Source organism: Argiope bruennichi, chromosome 4, assembly GCF_947563725.1.
Source record: "Argiope bruennichi chromosome 4, qqArgBrue1.1, whole genome shotgun sequence".
Classification (NCBI taxonomy): Eukaryota; Metazoa; Arthropoda; class Arachnida; order Araneae; family Araneidae; genus Argiope; species Argiope bruennichi.
The window spans coordinates 49,045,557-49,064,857 of NC_079154.1; the positions used below are offsets into that span (position 1 = coordinate 49,045,557).

General features: G+C 30.8%; 1 protein-coding gene across 1 annotated transcript; it reads left to right on the forward strand.

Annotated features, from left to right (window-relative positions):
* The first annotated feature begins 747 nt into the window (after positions 1-747).
* On the forward strand, positions 748-19,056 carry LOC129966678 (uncharacterized). The gene is made up of 5 exons (XM_056081193.1): positions 748-871; positions 12,494-12,749; positions 15,293-15,379; positions 17,108-17,225; positions 18,956-19,056. Exons 1-4 carry the CDS (start codon positions 788-790, stop codon positions 17,197-17,199), a joined length of 519 nt encoding a protein of 172 aa, XP_055937168.1. The 5' UTR covers positions 748-787; the 3' UTR covers positions 17,200-17,225; positions 18,956-19,056.
* Positions 19,057-19,301: the final 245 nt, after the last annotated feature.

Below are 19,301 nucleotides of genomic sequence, written 5' to 3' on the forward strand. Positions count from 1 at the left end.
ACAAGTCAACAATCAAGTGATTGACGCTTGAAAATAGAATTCAAGCGAAAAAGTTCAAAAGGCAATGTTGACTGCTTTTTTATTATTATCGCGATGTTGAGTATTATTAGCACCTACCAACAAGTCAATGGATTAACAAACATTATCTTTAGAATGTTTTGCACTATTTGGACGAAGTAATTTGTCAAAAACTGCCTGAAATGTTACTTGAAAACTAATGGAGTATGCAACATGATAATGCACTTTTTTATAGTGCAAATTTTATTCGTAAGTTTTTGATCAAATATTCAAATACGACTTCATAACTCCGCTTTCATCTGATATGGCGCCGTGTGACTTTTTCCAATTCCCATAATTTAAATTGCCTCCTCGTGGTTAATCGTTTTGATTTTATTAACTAAATAAAAGAAAATTCACTTCGAATTCTAGTGGTTTCCCACAAACACTTTTAAAGTAAGCTTGATGAAGGGAAAAGATGTCGAAAGAAAGAAAGAAAGATAGAGAGATCTCTTTGAAGAAGTTACAATACATTTTGACTAATAAATTAATATCTTTTGTTTTAAACTGCTATTCCGAATACTTTTTCATCATAGCAGTATGTATCATCGTTCTCTAACAATAAAAATTGTTGCTAAAAATAGTGCATAAAATTAATGTGTGGAAATTCATTAAAATTAAAGAAAAAAATTGTCGAAAATAAAAAAATATTGCCAATTATATTTAAAAGATACGGGGGACTCAACATGGCGGCCATTGATGTTGACGCGTCATTTCGGTCTCTTGAGGAATGCTTCGAAACGTTGGAAAATGTGTTAAATTGAGTTGGGAACCCAAGCAAAAAAGTTGCTTGAAGGTGCAAGGACTGCTTTGGGTAAGTTAAAGTTGCATTTTACAAAAGTTTCGAATGGATCTACTAGTATAAAACAATGATATCTGTCATGATAGTACGGCGTCAGTTAAACAACCAACGTATGCTAGTGTCGTGGCGCCATCTATCGTAGAAAATGGGAGTCATTCAATGGACAACAATGTCATTGTCTGCTCAAATGATAACAATTTTACATCTGAGGAAGCCCGTAAAATTATTAAAACACATTTAAATGCAATAGAACTAAAAGTAGGAGTTAAAAAGATGAGAACCATCAACAACAACCTCGTGCTTGTTCAATGTGTCTCAAAAAATGACAAAGAAAGATTTTTGAATGCTGTAAAAAAATACTAATACCCTGCATGTGTCTTCTCAGAAGCGAAGAAATCCAAATTTGCTTTTAAAAAATCTTCCAAATGAAATTGGTGATCAGGAAGTTCTTCAGCTTTTGAAAGAGCAGAATCCTGAATTGGAGGAGAAAAAAGAATTATGGGAGGAAACAAAAATTCGCTACACTCTTAGAAGATTCGATAACTCTAGGCATTTGGTTTTAGAAGTTATAGTGAATAGCATATAAGCCAGTTAACAACAACGCTACACGAGCACATGCTTTTGTATCTTGGTCATGTTACTGACCTGCAAACTTCAAGGTCCCAGGTTCTATCCTCGTTCATACCAATTCGCCCCATTGGTGACCTCGGACGATGAACCTTCGTACAGCTGTTGTGGCGCCATCTACCCGCAGCAACCCAAAGTCGTCAGACTCACTTGACTCAGCAAAAGCATCAGCAACCACTCACCCACACACGCATCTACTCAAATGGGTACAGGCGCATTAGAATCAACAGCTAATACATCATCACTCAACAGTCATATCGTTCGTCTCACCTCCGACTCTCTGGAGTGAGAGTCTGTGGGGAATAGCATATAAGCCAGTTAACAACTACGCTACACGAGCATATGCTTTTGTATCCTGGTCATGTTACTGGCCTGCGAACCACAAGGTCCCAGGTTCTATCCTCATCACAATCCGCTAAAAAGTCAATCCAACATGTCAGAAAGTGTGTCTGAGAATAAATTTCCTTGGAGCCAACTGGAACATTTGCAAAATAGAGGACTTTCATGTTATCAATCGCCATTTTAAGTGCCTCGGTTATCAGCACAAAGCTGCTAACTGTGAAAATGGCTTGTGCTGTTTCAAGTGTGCGTGAGAACACAAAAGTAGTGAATGCAATCTGTCTACGCAGGTTTGCGTAGACAGATTGCATAAGGTTCAATAAGAAGACAAAAGCCCCAAATAAAAAAATTGATGTGAATCATAAACCCTTTTCTAGTTGCTGCAAATGCCCTGAATTTGTGGAGAAAACTTACTGTATCCCAGACTCAATATGAATAGTTTTCCTTCACAAACACATTTGCGTGTTCTTCAGCTCAACTTGCATAAATCAAAGTATGCTACACAGCAGCTTATTTTGATTATGGGATCTCGGAACATTGATATAGCATTGGTTCAATAACTTCATTCGTATAAAGGAACTCTTCCAGGATTTCCTTCGTCATATAGAGTTTTCTCCAGTCAAAACTCTGACCTAATTAAAGCAGCTATTATAGTAAGAAATAAAAATATTTCAGCTTTTCTGGATATAAATTATCTAGATTATAATATGGTGACAGTGCATTTCAATATTAACAGAATTTCTTATCTATTTGTTTCGTACTACTTCGAACCCTCCAAGAATATTGATTCTGATTTACAAAAAAATAAACCAACTCTTCACCAACGTTCCCATAAACAAGCTGGTCTGGTATATGGATGCTAATAGTAAATCTGAAACATGGTTCAGTCCCCTTTCCGACTCTAGAGGAATCAAATTCACCGAATTTATTAGTGCGCATAATCTCTTTGTCATTAATGAAGGTTGCAGTCCTACATTTTGTTGATCACAAGGATATAGTTACATTGATGTAATTGTTGTTGGAACGGATTTACTGGAAGATGTTTCTTGTTGGCATTTGCCAACTTATGATTCTCTATCTGACCACAAATCAATTGAGTTTGAAATAATACTGGATCCACATCCTCCACCAAAAGAAGGCGACAATTGCACTTTCCATCTTGAAAAAGCGAATTGGAAAATCTTTTACAACAAATCGAAATTTTTGCTGTCAAATATCGGTAATCTCATTGATTCCTGTCAAGATCCAGAAACTCTACATGATCTACAGATGAGCTTATTTCTATTATCCAAAGGTATTGTAAAATGTCCATTCCGATTAAAAAGAAAAAAAATGCACCGTGTTCCCTGGTGGGCAACAGAAATCGATTGCATGAGAAAGCATGTTAATGCTGCAAGATGGAGATTTCAGAAATGTAAAAATGTCACTTTGAAAGAAATTTATAAGAATAAATACAACGAATTAAGGAATAAATATAACCTAAAACTTTTAGATGCGAAAATAAGCTCATGGAAGAAATTTTTGGATGAAATTAATGAAACTAATGTGTGAAAAAAAATTTATACCTTTGGAATAAAACAAAAGTTTCAGAAAAGTGTTGAACTCAGTGGAATAGCTCTTCCATGTGGAACCGTAACTAATTCTTTTGAAGAGACAATAAATGCTGTTCTTTGTCATTCTTTTCCTGAGGATAATGAGAATGATGATGATGATTGTCATAAGAAAATACGGCACGACGCTCTTTTAAATACTAACGTAACGAATGATCCACCTTTTACCATCCACGAAATTGATTCTGTTATAAGTAAATTAAAATTAAAAAAGTCTCCTGGTCCGGACTCTATACCTAACGAAGTTATCAAGAAATTACATGAAATGTACCCCGATCTTTTCTTAAAAGTTTTTAATTCATGTCTTCATCTCAAGATTTTCCCCTGCTGTTGGAAGAAAGCTAGAGTTATTCTGATTCCCAAAAATAACCATGTCTGTATCCCGCATTTAGACAACCTAATGTGTATCAGTTTACTGTCAACTTTGGGTAAATGTTTTGAAAGACTTATTGTTAACAGATTGAATTGGCATTTGCACAAAGATAATTATTTCAATAAAAATCAGTTTGGTTTTATGCCTCAAAAGTATACTGAGGATGCTTTGTTGAACCTTCATAAATTTCTTTTAAAATTATAAAAGAGAAACCTTTATACAATCCTGGTTTTCTTGGATATTAAAGGTGCTTTTGATAATGCTTGGTGGCCTGCTATTATGGATCGATTAAAAGGAGCAAACATCCCTGAAAATTTATTTGCCATCATTTCCAGCTTCTTGAAGGATAGAATTGCAAGCTTGTCCTTAGGCCATTCCTCAAAGGAGAGGATTTTACAAAGAGGGTGTCATCAGGGATCTGTTTCTGGACCTTTTCTCTGGAATATTATTATAAATGATTTATTGGAAAAAATCACAGCTTTCTCTTCTTGTGAAACGATTGCTTTTGCTGATGACTTGCTTCTTTGCTTTCAGGGAACATGCACAGATTACTCTTGATTTTGTATCGAACTGGGCAAAGAACCATAAATTAGAGTTCAACGCCATCAAATCAAAAGTAATGGTCTTGGAGAGGAGAGGTAACCACGTTCGTTATAGTAATCTCATCCTTAATGGAATTTCTCTTTGCTATGTGAAGGTATTAAAATACCTTGGAATTGTCCTTGACAGTAAATTCTCTTGGAAGCAACATATTTTACATCTTTCAAATAAATGTGAAAAAATTCTGTTTGGTCTTAGTAGAGTTTCCAGAAATAGTTTTGGTCTCAAATCTAATGTCTCATCCCTCATCTAGAAACAAGGTATTGTACCATTTATTTGTTACGGTTCTCGAGTCTGTGGTCCTGCTCTGAAGAAAAAAAAATGTTGGCTCTTGAGGAAAATTCAAAGGAGAATACTGCTACGAGTTATTTCTGGGTATCGAACGATATTCTTTGAAGCTGTGTTTTCTATCTCCGGTTTCCCCCCTATTGACATCTTTATAATCCATAGTAATGAATTCAAGAACGCAGCGAAGAACCTGGCCCATAAGAGACTAGATGATTTCCTTCAAATTTCTGAACTTCCCCATCCTTCTGAAAGATTTTCTCTTAATTTAATTAGTTATCACAATAATATTGAAGACAACTTTCCTGTTATCGGTTTTACAGATGGTAGTAAAATTAACAATAAGGTTGGGCTTGCATTTGTTGTTTTCCAAGATTATATTGAAATTGAAACACATCAATTCAGAATAAGAGATGAATGCAGTATTTTTCAGGCTGAATTGCTTTGCATAGCCCAAGCAGTTTCTTGGATTTGTGACAATGAAAAACTTTAATCAGAGTTCTTAATTTGCAGCGACTCCCTTTCATCTTTACATGCCTTAAATAACATCGATTCCCTAAATCAAATAATTGTTAAAACACAATCCAACCTGAGTTTTCTTCAAGGCAGAGGTGTGCAAATTTCCTTTTCTTTTGTTAGAGGTCATACAGGAATCTACGGCAATGAACGCGCCGACTGGCTTGCCAAAGAAGCGACAAAATTAGTTAATTTCATTCCGAGCATTCCGAAATCTTATTTAAAGAATGTCTTTAAAGATAAAGTTATATCTGAATGGAATACTTTATATCAAGCATCGACTAATGCGCAGCTCACTAAGGAATTTATTCCATCCATACAAAGACGCCTAAAGGCTAACTACTTTGAGTCAAATTTTAAGCTTATCCAGTTTCTGACTGGGCATGAAATTTTAAAGTATATTTAAAACGATTCAATTTGTCGCCGACTGATATGTGTTCGTGCTACAATGGTGCAGTCCAGGATGCCAAGCATTTGATATTTGAATGCACCAAGTTTATTCCGGAAAGACGTAAACTCAGGAACTGCTTTCTAAAGAACAATATAGCTTGGCCTCCTCATTTATCTACCTTTGAACAGAGTAAATCATCTTTCATTTCCTTTTGTACATATATTAATAGTATTTTCTCAGTATTATTTAAACTTTACTTCAGTGTGTTTGCCTATATATATTTGCATATATACTTTTGTATTTGTATTTTGAATATTTTATTTGATCATGCTTCTTCAATTGTTTTATCGTCTACTGTATGTTTCTGTTATTATGTGAGCAATTTTGTTTCATTTTGCTTTTGTTTGTGTATCTACTGGTTTCCCCCATTTTTCTTTCTTCTTTCTTTATATTTGTGCCTGCGTCCTTATATTTGAAATTTATTAAACTGCCAATTATGTACTGACTTACATCTATAAGCCTTGTGGTATACTTGTTGGCACACAAGGAGTTTATACTTCGAGAACAATATATATATATTAATATAATCTTACATTTTTTATTTACGGATTCTGAAGAAAGACTTTTTATTGAATATATCTAATATGAATGAATAAATATAAGGAAAAAAAGTATTACAAAATTTTTTTGAAAAAGTTTTTATTTATGTTTCTTTACTTTTTTCATCTCTTTTGAACTTTGTAAAAGATTATATATTTTCTACTTCTTTTTTTACATATTTATTTATTTTCTCCTTCTAATTTTTTATTGAGGTATTCGGAATTCTTAGAAAAACAGTTTCAGATACCTCTTGGCATATTTGTGCAACATCATTAAATTTGTTAGAATTTTTTTTTGATTATTTCTATTCTTTCACATTATTTAAAACTAATCTATTCTTTGGAATTTTCAATATTTTCCGCAAATTAATATTTCTAGGAAAACTTTGAATGTATAATTACAATTTTTGTATCAATAAGGTATATTTGTTTGCAAAGCGAATTTGAATATAAATGAAATCGATTTCGAAACACTGACTGTTTTCAGATTTTTTTTGTGTGTGATTCATTCTGTAATGAAATAATTAAATTTTATCTGGAAGTTTCCTTACGTAATTCAAGTGAAAGCGCATTTAAACAAAATCGGCAAAGACTGGATTCTTTATCATTTAAAACAGTTGTACAGGTAAGAAGTGATGTTTTAGTTCATTATTTTTATTAATAATTTGTAGAATTAAATTTTATTAAATTATTTTTTGTTAAAATTTTAGAATACGTTTTTCCCCCTAATAATTCCTTTAGAAGACGTCGGTGAAGCGTCCAGTTTTTCTGGATTATTTGACATACTCTCTTTTTTGTTTTTTTCTTTGTTCTTGATTGCCACATTTTCCCGAATTTTAATAATTAGACCGCTTGTCCAGTTGTAATTCATTTTTAAAATAATATTTGGAAAACAAAGCTTTTCTCGACGTTCTTTCTTTTTCCTTTTTGTAAAATCGTGTTTTTTCGGAGAAGATATTTAGATACGAATCATATGCTAATTACATATGAATATTTTTTTTCAATCTTACCTACATATGAACTGTTCATTTAAATAAAAAAATATCATGAATGCACTTAGTTTAAGATGTTATTCGAAGCAATCTGCTGTATTACAGCATTCATTTTACCGTTTATATTTCATTACTTATATTTTAGAACTTACACTCAGTTTTACCTTGGTGAAATCGGGTCCGAGATGGCGTTATATGACATTGTCAGCATGACATCAGGTAGAAAAAAGCGCTATTAGTTACAAAAAGTGCTTTTTCTTTGTATAAAATCGCGTTTTTCTAGGAAAGATACCTTTATAGATAAACTCAGAAAACAAAAACTTATCAAAATATAAAATTTGATCCAAATCGTTTGAGTCGTTTCCGAGATACGCGAAATAAAGAAATAAATATTAGAATTTAAATAAGCCTTTGACGAATTATGCCTTTCAATATTTGATATACATGGAGCAATGTTAACTTAATTTAGCAGGCAAAAGAAGATGAAGATCTCTTCTCTCCTCATCATATTTATTAATTTTGTTATTTATGATTACCAGAGAAAAGAGGAAAGTTAATGGATAATATAAAGAGTAAATACTTATATTAAAACCATAGAGATAATTTGCAGTTGTAGAAATTTTAACTAATTATTATATTTTCTTAAAAAAGTTTAACAGAGACGAGAATTTCAACGATTGTAGCATGAAAATGATTCCAGCTGTTTATCTTTGTTTTATTTCTAAAACTTAATCTTAATTATACACCGTATCCACAATTAAAAGTATTTAATAACGTCTTCCCACATGGGAATATAAGGTCAGTAGACAAATAGGTAAAATAAATTTTAAAAATATTTTTAAAATTACTAAAATTACAGAAAAAAAATGTATGGAAAATGAAATCTGTACAGCTGAAAAATCTATTCTCTAATTTCAAAATAGTGTGAAAAGGATTTTTGTGTCATAATAAGTTTTGAAGTTATACAGAAAAAAAATGCTAAAATGTGTTAGTAATCTTTATTAAGACATAATTAAATTTTTCTAGAATTCTTTTTTAGTGAGTATCAACAACCTAAGAAATAACTGCATGCAAAATGTGTAACTCTAGATCCAACAATTTTAACAAGAACTTACAACATGCTTGTGCCTTGCGAGATTTACAGCTAATAAATCAACATATAAACATAATCATGCTAAAATTATTCTGATGCTATATACTTCACTTTATATTGGATTCTCTTATAAATGGAACAATGCCATTTTTTTAAATTTTACCATCAGCAGAAAATACTGATTTTCTTTTAACATTTATATAAATAAATCTGTTCTTTCCTTCCTCTTAAGATGAATGATATAAGAGTTTTATTTTGAAATGATGTAAAATAAGGCAGACTGAATTTTATTTTATTTGTCTTGAATTTTCTTTATTATTTTGTTTGCCGAAATACCGCGAAGATATTGTATGATATTTTTATGATGTGGTTCGATATTTTGAATGTTGTACATGATCTTTCACAAAATTCTTTAGCACATCTTGTATATATATTTATATATACTTAATTAAGTACTTAATATATTAATATATACTTATATATAGGGTGTTCATTAATTATTGTCGGGGTTTCCGTACCTCATAACTTTCGAATAAAAAATATTACACAAAAATCGATTACGTATTCGTAAATTACAACTCAAAGAATTTTATTAATGATATTAAAGTGTAAAGCTTGCACAATTTGCACTTTGTAGGCATTCAGCTGAAGGCGATTATGTATTCGTGAATTATCTGAACAAATTTTGACTCGAATTGAGGATGATGAAAATTACCTTCGGAAATGGTTCTTCAGTGACGAATCCACTTTTCATGTGTCAGAAAAAGTGAAAAAACATAACTGTAGAATATGGGGCTCGGAGAACCCGCACGATTATCAAAAGTCAAAATTTGTTCAGCGAATTTACGAATACATAATACCTTCAGCTGAATGCCTACAAAGTGCAAATTGTGTGCAAGCTTTACACTTTAATATCATTAATAAAATTCTTTGAGTTGTAATTTACGAATACGTAATCGGTTTTTGCGTAATATTTTTTATTCGAAAGTTATGAGGTACGGAAACCCCGACAATAATTAATGAACACCCTATATATATATACTTAAGATATGTGACTACGTTCGGGTTGAATTTTTTGAAAAATAATTTAAAATAGCTATATGACTGAATTTTTTGCATCAAAAACGGTTAGTGTTCTGTTTGTTAGTGTTATTAGCGCAACAATCATATTTTGGCTAAATTGTGACAGGCGAATAGTTAAAAATTAATTTTGTTTTGTTTAAATTTGAATTTAAAAAATCTAACTTATTTTTCAATGCTTTATAAAGGACAACAAATTATTAAAATGATAAATATGAAAACAACAAAAATAACATAATGAAATGATAAATTGAACAAAAAAAGCAATAAATAGTAAATAAAATTACAAAAGCCAGTGATTCTAAGAATATGAAAAATATTTTGATATGGATACTTTTATACCAGACCCTGCAACATTAATAATGATAATACAAACATAAGAATGCGTTTTTATTTATGGTAGTCCTTTACAAAATGTAAAATAGTGAAACCCTCATGTCATGCCGGACGGATTGATAAACTTTCTCTAAATAACAGATGTTAATGTGCAAAGACGAATGTGCCCTAGGCGATGAAGAGTCGCTTTTACATCAACCTCTCGCACTGTCAGAAATCAATAGAAGTTTGTTGTTTACATCCAACTATTTCCTTCCATGACTGAGAAATATAACTAGAAAATGATCTGAAAATACAGTATTTAAGATTATACAAAATGTCGCTGCAGAAATGAAGTATCTTTGAGAATTTTATTTGACTCTTTCCAAACACAATGAGGATTCGGTATCAAATAAAAGATGATATTGAAATCCTTATTATAAAAGACAAGTAATAAAATTTGGAATTTTTATACAAATTGGGTGAATTATATTGTTAAAATTATCACTTATGCAAATCACTTATGACCTCAGAATAAATACAGAAATTCCACTGGACAGAAAGCGAAAACTCAGAAGTTCCCAGAAGATATCTGTTAATTTAGTAATAAAAATAAAATGAGTGCTGCCGACAGTAACTGCTGATGCTACCAGTATAAAATGATATATAATACCGATTGCGACGAAAGTAAAAAAAAATGCTAAAATATAATCATAGTTGTAAATTAATCGAAGCCAAAAAAGGATTTTGAAAGGTTAACGCAAACATAGCCCATGGTGGAAGGGCAAAGAGATCAATAATCTGGGAAATAACATCACTTCGACTCACGTCATGAGTGATATTTTAACTCTTTTACTGAAAAGAAGAACGTGAACAATTCTGAAGTCACAAAAAAAAAAAAAATGTGAAATTGGGTAGACGTTCACACAACGTTCGAAAATAATATTGAGTTGAAATCAATAGTATGGTACCCAATTTTGTAAAATAGAAATAAGAGCTGATCCATGTATCATGCATTCATAATGAATGCCAAAGAGGAGAACGATATTGATATTGAAAAGAGGTGTGTTTGGTGCTTCAAGATGTGCGAGAGGTTGCATAGATTTTTTACATTTCTTCTGCAATTGTATCATACTTAAAAAAAAATCAAATTCTTATTGAAAATCATTTCCAAATCCCGTATCTCATCAACAATAGGAATGAGATCTTTTTTGTAAATTTGAAGTGTAGGTATTTTGAAAGCTTTAGCACGAGAGATTTTTGCGAATGTGAGTTTAATGATTAGCTTGAGGTTTAGGTGCTTCTGCCTCAGCAATTGCATATTGTTATGGATTATAGTTGGAGGAATGATCAGTGTTCTATTCTGATAAATATTTTAATAGATCTTTTTTGTACAGCAAACGTATAACTGGCACCAGGTACATGTGTCTGGATTGGAAAATTGTTTCTGGTTTCCGGATACGATATATGTCTTTTAAATTCTATTTTTTCTATTTAATTTTCCATTTTATATTCAAGGACATAAACCAGGATAGAAAGTGCATTTTTCTAGTGCGGAGAACTGCCAATTGTCATGTTTTTTCCCGTCACTGAAGGCCCAAGTGACTGTCCGATATCATGCCAGTTATTCTGATTAAAATGTTGGAATTGAAACAGAGTAGCTGATTAGTAACGTATAGTCCAACAAACAATTTCATGCCTCCACTTCTGATAGATCCGTGTTATTTAGATCTGTAGAGTGTGGGAATTAAATGATTGGTAGGAAGAAGTCATCCATCTCGCCGAATAATAAAGGTGTGACCGTTTTATAGAGTGAGGATTTTTCCCATAGTTTCATGAAATGATTTTTCCCATATTGTGACACCTTTGCAATTATTCATTGAAGAATGAGCATTAACAGATACATGTATTGTAGCTAATTACCTCATTTCTGAGATTTAATCTCTAAAATCAAGTTACTGAGGTAAGTCACGTATTGTTTATTTATCTCCGTGTGATTTAGGGATGGGATTTCTAGCAAGAAATATTTATATCGTTTGAAACTATTTTTTGTCTTAAATGCGTTGGATAACAAAAAAAAAAAAAAAGAGTAAAAGTGCTTTTCGGTAATTTTGTTGAGTTTGATCGTTACCCACAGAAAAGAGACTTTTTAAAACTATCCAAACATTAAAAAAAAGAAAAAAGAATCAAAGCGGTGCCACCCACCACTGACACCAAAAATAGAAAGCAGTTACTATTTCTGAATGTTCATCAGCTTGCTGCTTACCTTGGTCTTAGCTGAGATCTGTACGTTCAGATTCATCTCAAATAAGTGTTGGCCACCTTTCATTCCAAGCCACAGAGAAAGATCTTTTCGCTTGATCCATGGCTTACTGACTAATCAAGTGTCCAGTTAACAGCAAAGCTGATATATCGGGGGACAATAGTGAACCACATGTCTGATAGGTTGCCAAGCAAGAGTAACACTTGAGGCTTTTGCTATCAATGAGAAACAAGAAACAAACATTGTCATCACAGTTTCTGATCAATAACTCAGTCGCTTACCTTGAACGTATAAAAGTGAAAGCAAAAGCAGAAAGCTTTGCTTTACTGGAGAGTGGGTAAATATAAAGGTAGTAAATATCCCTTAGAACCTCTATATTGGGGCAAACGTATTCATCTGCAAGAAATAAGTCTCTGAAGAGTGCATGTTAAGTGATATGCACAATTACATATGCCATGTGATTGTGCCATTAAGTTGATTCCATTGTTTCGAATAGATTAAAAATTTCTCTTTATGGCATTTAATCTTATATATTTATATAAATTCTGTAGGATATATCGATGGGCTCTTTGTTTCTGTTGACTTTGATAATTGGCTCGATGTCTTCTGGTGGCTATTGTTTCTCTCAATCAATGTCCTGCAGTACCGTCAATGGTCGGACTGTTTGCGAGCGGCAGGCCAGTGATGGAAACGTTGCTGGAGCATTTGCAGGAGCTGTCTCAGGACAAAATGGCGCTTTTCAAGATGCAGCCGCCATGACAGGCGACACTCATTCAGGCCAATCTCAATCATCTCGGACGACAGTAGGTCAGTGACAGATTCTTTGAATTTTTTTTCTTCTTCTGATTGCATATGAACGGAATTACGTAATTGCTAAGTCTAATTGATATTTTGATTAAAAAAATTATTTTGTTCCAAAGGAACGTCATAGCTTTTCGATCTAGAAAATATTATATGGCCAAATGTTTTTGAATAATGATATAAAAACCATTTTTTTTTTCTGCAAATACAAACTGAGAATGAAATGGGTACATTTGGTATTTCTTAAATTTATTTAATCATGAAAGGTAAACTTCCTCTTTTCTAGTAGGAAGTTTACTTATTGCATAATATATTTTCTAAGTTTCGTAATTGTTGATATGAGCATTTTTCAGCTAAAAATTTATTTTTAGTCGGATAATGTAACTCTAATGAATAAAAATATAATTCGAGTCAATTTCATAATAAAAAAAATGCAGAAAATTCGATCTGGCAAATCTAGAACATACAAGAATTATTGTTGAGTAAGAATAATGGATTTATTTTTCTTTTTCTACAGTACACGAAAACTTGAAGCGATATGGATGTTTGATAAAGTATGAAAAATTCTACCTCTCTTGTAAAAAATTATCCATTGAAAGAGCAGAAGAATTCATTCTCTCAAATTTCGCAACTGTGCGCATGACTTCTTTCCATTTTAAAACTTATTTATTTCAGAGTAATGAAATTACACTCAATAAATATTAAATATAATTTGAGTAATTTCCTCACATGTGGCGGCGCGTTTGATGTATTCTTGCGGTGATGCATTTTTTTAAACTTTGATTGTTATTCATGCATATTTGAAGAACTTACATCTCTTGTCTTTTTTTTTCAGCAACTTTGAGTAATTTAATATTTAGTGAGCAAAATAATACATTTCTTTTTCAAACAGGTGGACATATTAGTTAATTTTAGGAAAAGTTTAAGCATTAAATTTGGTTTCTTCCTTTCATAGAATTATTTTTAAGTTTATGAAGTTTCTAATATAGACAATTGTATGACAAATTTAACAATTTATTTTGTCAAATTTAGCAAATTTATAAATGAATACTTCTGCGACTATTGAAAAAAAAATATTTTGTCCACTTAAAAAAAGGCGCACAAATGTAATCCATCCTTATACTTATTATATGCCTTAGAAAATATCTTATGCTTTGATAATTTTAAAAAAACGGAGTTCAGGATACGATATAATAACAGGTTTTTTTTCATGAAGGAAAAAAATAATTTTTTTTCTATAATATTTGTCTAAAGAGGAACAGTAACACTTTTAATAGGAGGTGGATACTCTTTAAAAAAATATGTTTCTTAAAGGTAACTATGTTTTATTTGAAATCAAGTTTTCTTAAATTATACATCTCGATTCCAGATAAATTCATACAATTTATTATATCCACGAAAATTTTGAAAACGCTTTCTTACAGATTCATTAATTATAACTTTAATTATAAACAATTTTTTTGGATTGTAAGTAATTTTATTTAAATTTAAATGCTATAAAAATAATTTTTAACTCTTTTTTTTATTTATTATTATTGAATACAATAATATTTTTTAAAGTTCAATCTTTAGATGAAATTTTTTTCCGTATTAGGAAATGGCTTAGAGCTCCGAATAGCATGGAGCCTTCATCTTCGCAGTCATTTTTCAACTCAAAATCATAGTAAGGAAAAGACTAAGCTTCGTAACTGCGCATGCACGCAAGCGAATTTGGTATTGGATAGAAGCACAATTAGTTCTTGTTGTTATTTTTTTCTCTCTTGCAGAGAGTTCGTCTACAGCTGCTGAAAAATCGGAGAGTTTCAATTTTCTGCTTCATTTATTTTTGAGTTTCTATTGATAATCAATTACTTAATGCAAAATTATGTTATATTAATCTTAAATCTAAACATTAAATACATAAATAAATTAATTACAGATTGAATTTACACATTAAAAAAATATTCGAGATACTGCAGTAACAGCAGTACCTATGCACGAGCCACCTCTGTTCATAATCGAAATATAAGAAATTTTTTATCATTTATTGATAGCTTCTAATCTTAATTTTAAATCATAAATTAAAAAAACTTTGCAAATTTATATTTCTCAGCAAATGGCCAAATTCATGCCGTTGCTCCATAAATCCGAAACAAAAGTTTAACATATTGCTGCTTCAATTTAAAATTTCCTTTTCTCTTTTTTTGGCTAAAGACTCTCTTCAAAAGTATTGAAAAATAGAATTTCTTATTTTCTTTGGCCTCTTTTGTGGCCATGTTTTGATGATCCTCGTATTATGAATAAGCCGATCTGCCACCATAGTCATAATACAGTATAGCAACAAATACAGACCAGGCCAACCAACAAGTCCATGATTTTAATTAAAAGCTCATCGCTTAATGCTATGAGGGGATTTAATGGTTCTATGGTACGCTATTTGTAGCTACCCATAAATTAAGATAAAAACCTTCTGTTGGTCGGCATATGTACCGCCTGCAAACAAACTATAACTGAAGTATGATTGTTGAAGAATTACATTAAAATGTAGTAACATGAGATTTCTTTTACAGGTCGCAACCCCTCTGGAAACTCAGGAGATAAGAATTTTCCTCCAAATGCCAATCCATTTTGGTCAGCTGGTTCTAATGATCCACCTGGTACTTGTGATATTAATACTACAATTTTTTTCATTAAATATTGACAACATTAATATTAATGGCTTTGTAGACATTATGCCTGGTACTTGCAATGGTAGTACTACAAATTTTTTGATTAAATATTGCCACATTGAAAAGAATCAGTCTTGGCGGTGATATATATGTTGGTGGTTACACATATGATTATTATAAGCATTTATATTCTTATAAAACTTTTAACACTATCGACTTTTTTCTTTTTTTTTTTTTTGTTCTATATTCTAACCATTTATTTTTATTTCTAACTTTTTACAAGATGGAGGTCCCTGCTCATTTGCCTTATTGGCTTGCATGCTTTACTTTAATTTAAAAATTCTATCGTTTCTGCATTTTGTGATTCGTTTATAATTCAAGATATATTTGTTTACCATTTTATTTTCGGAAGATGAATTCTATAACTACAAAATAATTAAAAAATGTTCATAAAGGTTAATAAAATGTTTCGTCAACAATAAAAAAAAATTAATTTGATTTGCTTTTTTCAGGGAGCAAATTGCTACTCTTACAACTTTCTTAGACTCTCTATCGAAAGCATGATCAAGATAAGCAAGGCATACAACTTAATGATGTTATGCTATATGCTTAACTCTCCCTAATTTAATAAAAATATTTACTGTATATAGTACTTACTGCATATACACTTTACTGCATTATACAACACTGTATTTAAAATTATCCAGATTAATATTTTATCCTGTATGTGTGAACAACTTGGATTCCTAAGCTCTTTCCAGTCGTGTAAAAAATTAAAAGATTTCTAATAATTATGTTATTGATTTTTTAAAAATCTTTTCTCAATACCAGACACGCGATGTAAAATGATTTCTGTCAATGGGAATTAGAATAAACTCCTTTTGTCAATTTAAATTCTCTTTATTTATTTGAAATTCTAAACTTTATGCTAAATTACCGGTACAGATTTTCAAAATTGAGGAAAATCTGCCTCCACTTAATAAATGGAAAGTGTTCATAATCTCGATCTGAAAGCTATTCCATTTAGCGAAAAAGGCTCAATTTCTCTTTGGGCTTAATACTGTCTTGTTAAAAAATATTATTATATTTGAGCTATACTTTTTATTCCAGAAGCTCATTTAGAATCAGATATATTGATCGAATAATTTCTGAAATTCTCACATATTTTCCATAGAGTGTGAAATCAGTTTCAAGCCTAAAACCATTACTGGTACAATGACATTAGTAAAGAATGGATATATTTTTTCTCAATAAAGAAGGAGTTTATTGCTTTATTGTAGAATGGAGCCATAGAAGTTATTTGAGTTTGATGATGGTGGGCCATACCCTGGAAAGAAGTCAGACCGCTGGAAAACTTGTTCTTACACTAAAAAAAAACTCATTTCGAATTTTAGAAAAGCCTCTAGGATTTACCATAGGCACTTTACATCTACAGCTGCTTTAACCTTCGGATTATTTTGGAAGATTTTATTCCTAACATATGTGAATTAACAATTTTCATGAGCTCTCAGCTCTTTAATTCTTGTATGTACGCTATTTTTCGCATATGGCTAACAAATACACAACCACTCATCATCATGTATGCTTATGACGTCAGTATCGTGATTATTCTATTGTAAATTCAGTGCAATATTTTATGAAACTAAGACAAATATAAATTTAAACAACAATTGTTTCAATTGAATATTTTTTTTAATTGTTTTATGCTTTTTATAGGTGTGTTTAATCCTTTTGACACCGTTAAGAAAATGCTTAATTCCTTTGGTGTCGGTGATGGATTCCCTTTCAACGTTTTCGGAAGACGTTAAATCAAGATTGGTAATGAGCTCTTGTGGTAAGGATATTTAGCCAAAATTTTAGAGACATCATCAGCCCGAATATTTAGCTATCATTTAATTTCAGAGCCATCATCAACCAGGACATTTAGCCATCATTAAATTTCTGAGCCATCATCAGCTAGAATATTTAGCCTACATTAAATTTCAGAGCCATCATCAGTCAGGAAATTTAGCCATCATTTAATTTTAGAGCCATCATCAGCCAAGACATTTAGCCATCATTGAATTTAATAAGAGAAAAATAATTTACTTAAGTTTAAGATTAAAATAACTTTAAAATCAAGATTTATTTGAAAGAGAGCAGAATTTGGAAGGGGCATGTATTCAAGGTTGTAATTACGTTGACTTAGGTTAATTCGGTACATGACTGTGACTTCTCATAAATTGACTGCTTTCAGTATGGTGGTCTGAAAGTCATTTAAAGTAGGATGGGCATTTGAAAAAAAAAAAAAAAAAAAAAAAAAAACTATTTTGGTCATGCTTTGAATCATTTCATTTGTCACTAATTTTATTAGTTTCACAGATTTTTTTTTGTTTAAAATTAAAACAACTGCAACTTTTTTGTTTGCTTTCGATTACATAATGATTTTCAATGCTTTTGATTTAAATTTTATTCCGTGTATCATTCTAAGTCTTAATATCATCTTTCCCAGTCCTCTATGCATTTTGTTAAATAATGTAACACTTTTGCCCTCCACGTATCAAGAGTGTTTATAGGAATAAAAATAGCCGAATATTTAAGGTGCCTTGAATAACATCAGGTCGTTTTTGGCGAGTGCTTCTGAGAATTCATATATTTCAGTGAATGTTCAAATGATAATAATATCCTTAGTAAAGTGAGATCTCACTCATCTGATACATGCATACAGTGACGGATTTAAGCATTTTGTGGCTTTACGCTATACACATTATAAGGTTTATGTTTTAATCACCGGTTAATTTATTGAATTCCATTATTTAGGTATCTGAGTATTAATTAAATAATTTATGATAAAAGATTAAATTTTATTTTCCTTTCTTTAAAGGTATTTTCTATACAGACTGCGACAGAATTTATGAGCCTTAACTGAATAATTCTTGATATAAGATTAAGTTTGGATTTCTTATTCTTAAAATATATAGAGAGCATCACAACATAATATTTGGAAATAAAGGTTGCAATTAGTGATTTTAGAAATCATATTAAAGAGTATTGGATACTTCATGGCTGATTTACCGTCATTTTAAAGATTTTTTATAATCATTTAATTAAGCTTAAAAAGTTTAATTGTGAGTTCTTTAATATTAATTGTTTTCAAAACCAAAGTGATAAAAATTAATTAGGGAATTCTTAAAAATTTGTGAAATATTTTGTTTTCTACATTGTGTTTTTTTTTCTGAAAAAGTGATGAAAATAATGTTTGAGATTTCATACATTTCTAAACATAATAAATATCGTCATTGCTATACCAAAATGTCGTATCTCTAATTTGCCAAAGCATTTTATTGATGCAAAAATACAGATGTATACTAGTTACATTTGTTCACAAATTGTTATATATAATGGTTGCATGTTGATAGATACTGACAATGATGATAACGATTCTAATTTTACATCAAAATTTAGTTTGTTTTTGATGCATTACATTTTGCTATAAAAGTTGTAATATCTATTCATTTTCATTCTTTTAAAAATAATTGATCTCGGTTTTTATTTCTCTAATTTAAATCTTTTTTTCCCTTGCAGGTCAGAAACTGAAAACTGGTCCGATAATATATAATACATCTATAGAAAATAGTTTGTTAATTATTTTTCGATCTTAATTAAAAAAAGAAATTTGTTTAAGCATTATTTTTGACTTTCTTAAGCTTCTATATTAAATATATAAGAAATATTGATTAATTTTTCAGTTGAAAATTTTTTATAACTTAAAGTTGAAAACAAGTGCAATTTTCTATTGCCATTAATTTGCTTATGCTCTATCATCTATACTTATAATAAAGCTCAATGTGTGTGTGTGTGTGTGTGTGTGCGTGTGTGTGTGTGTGTGTGTATGTGTGTGTGTGTGTGTGTGTGTTGGCGCTCTACAGGC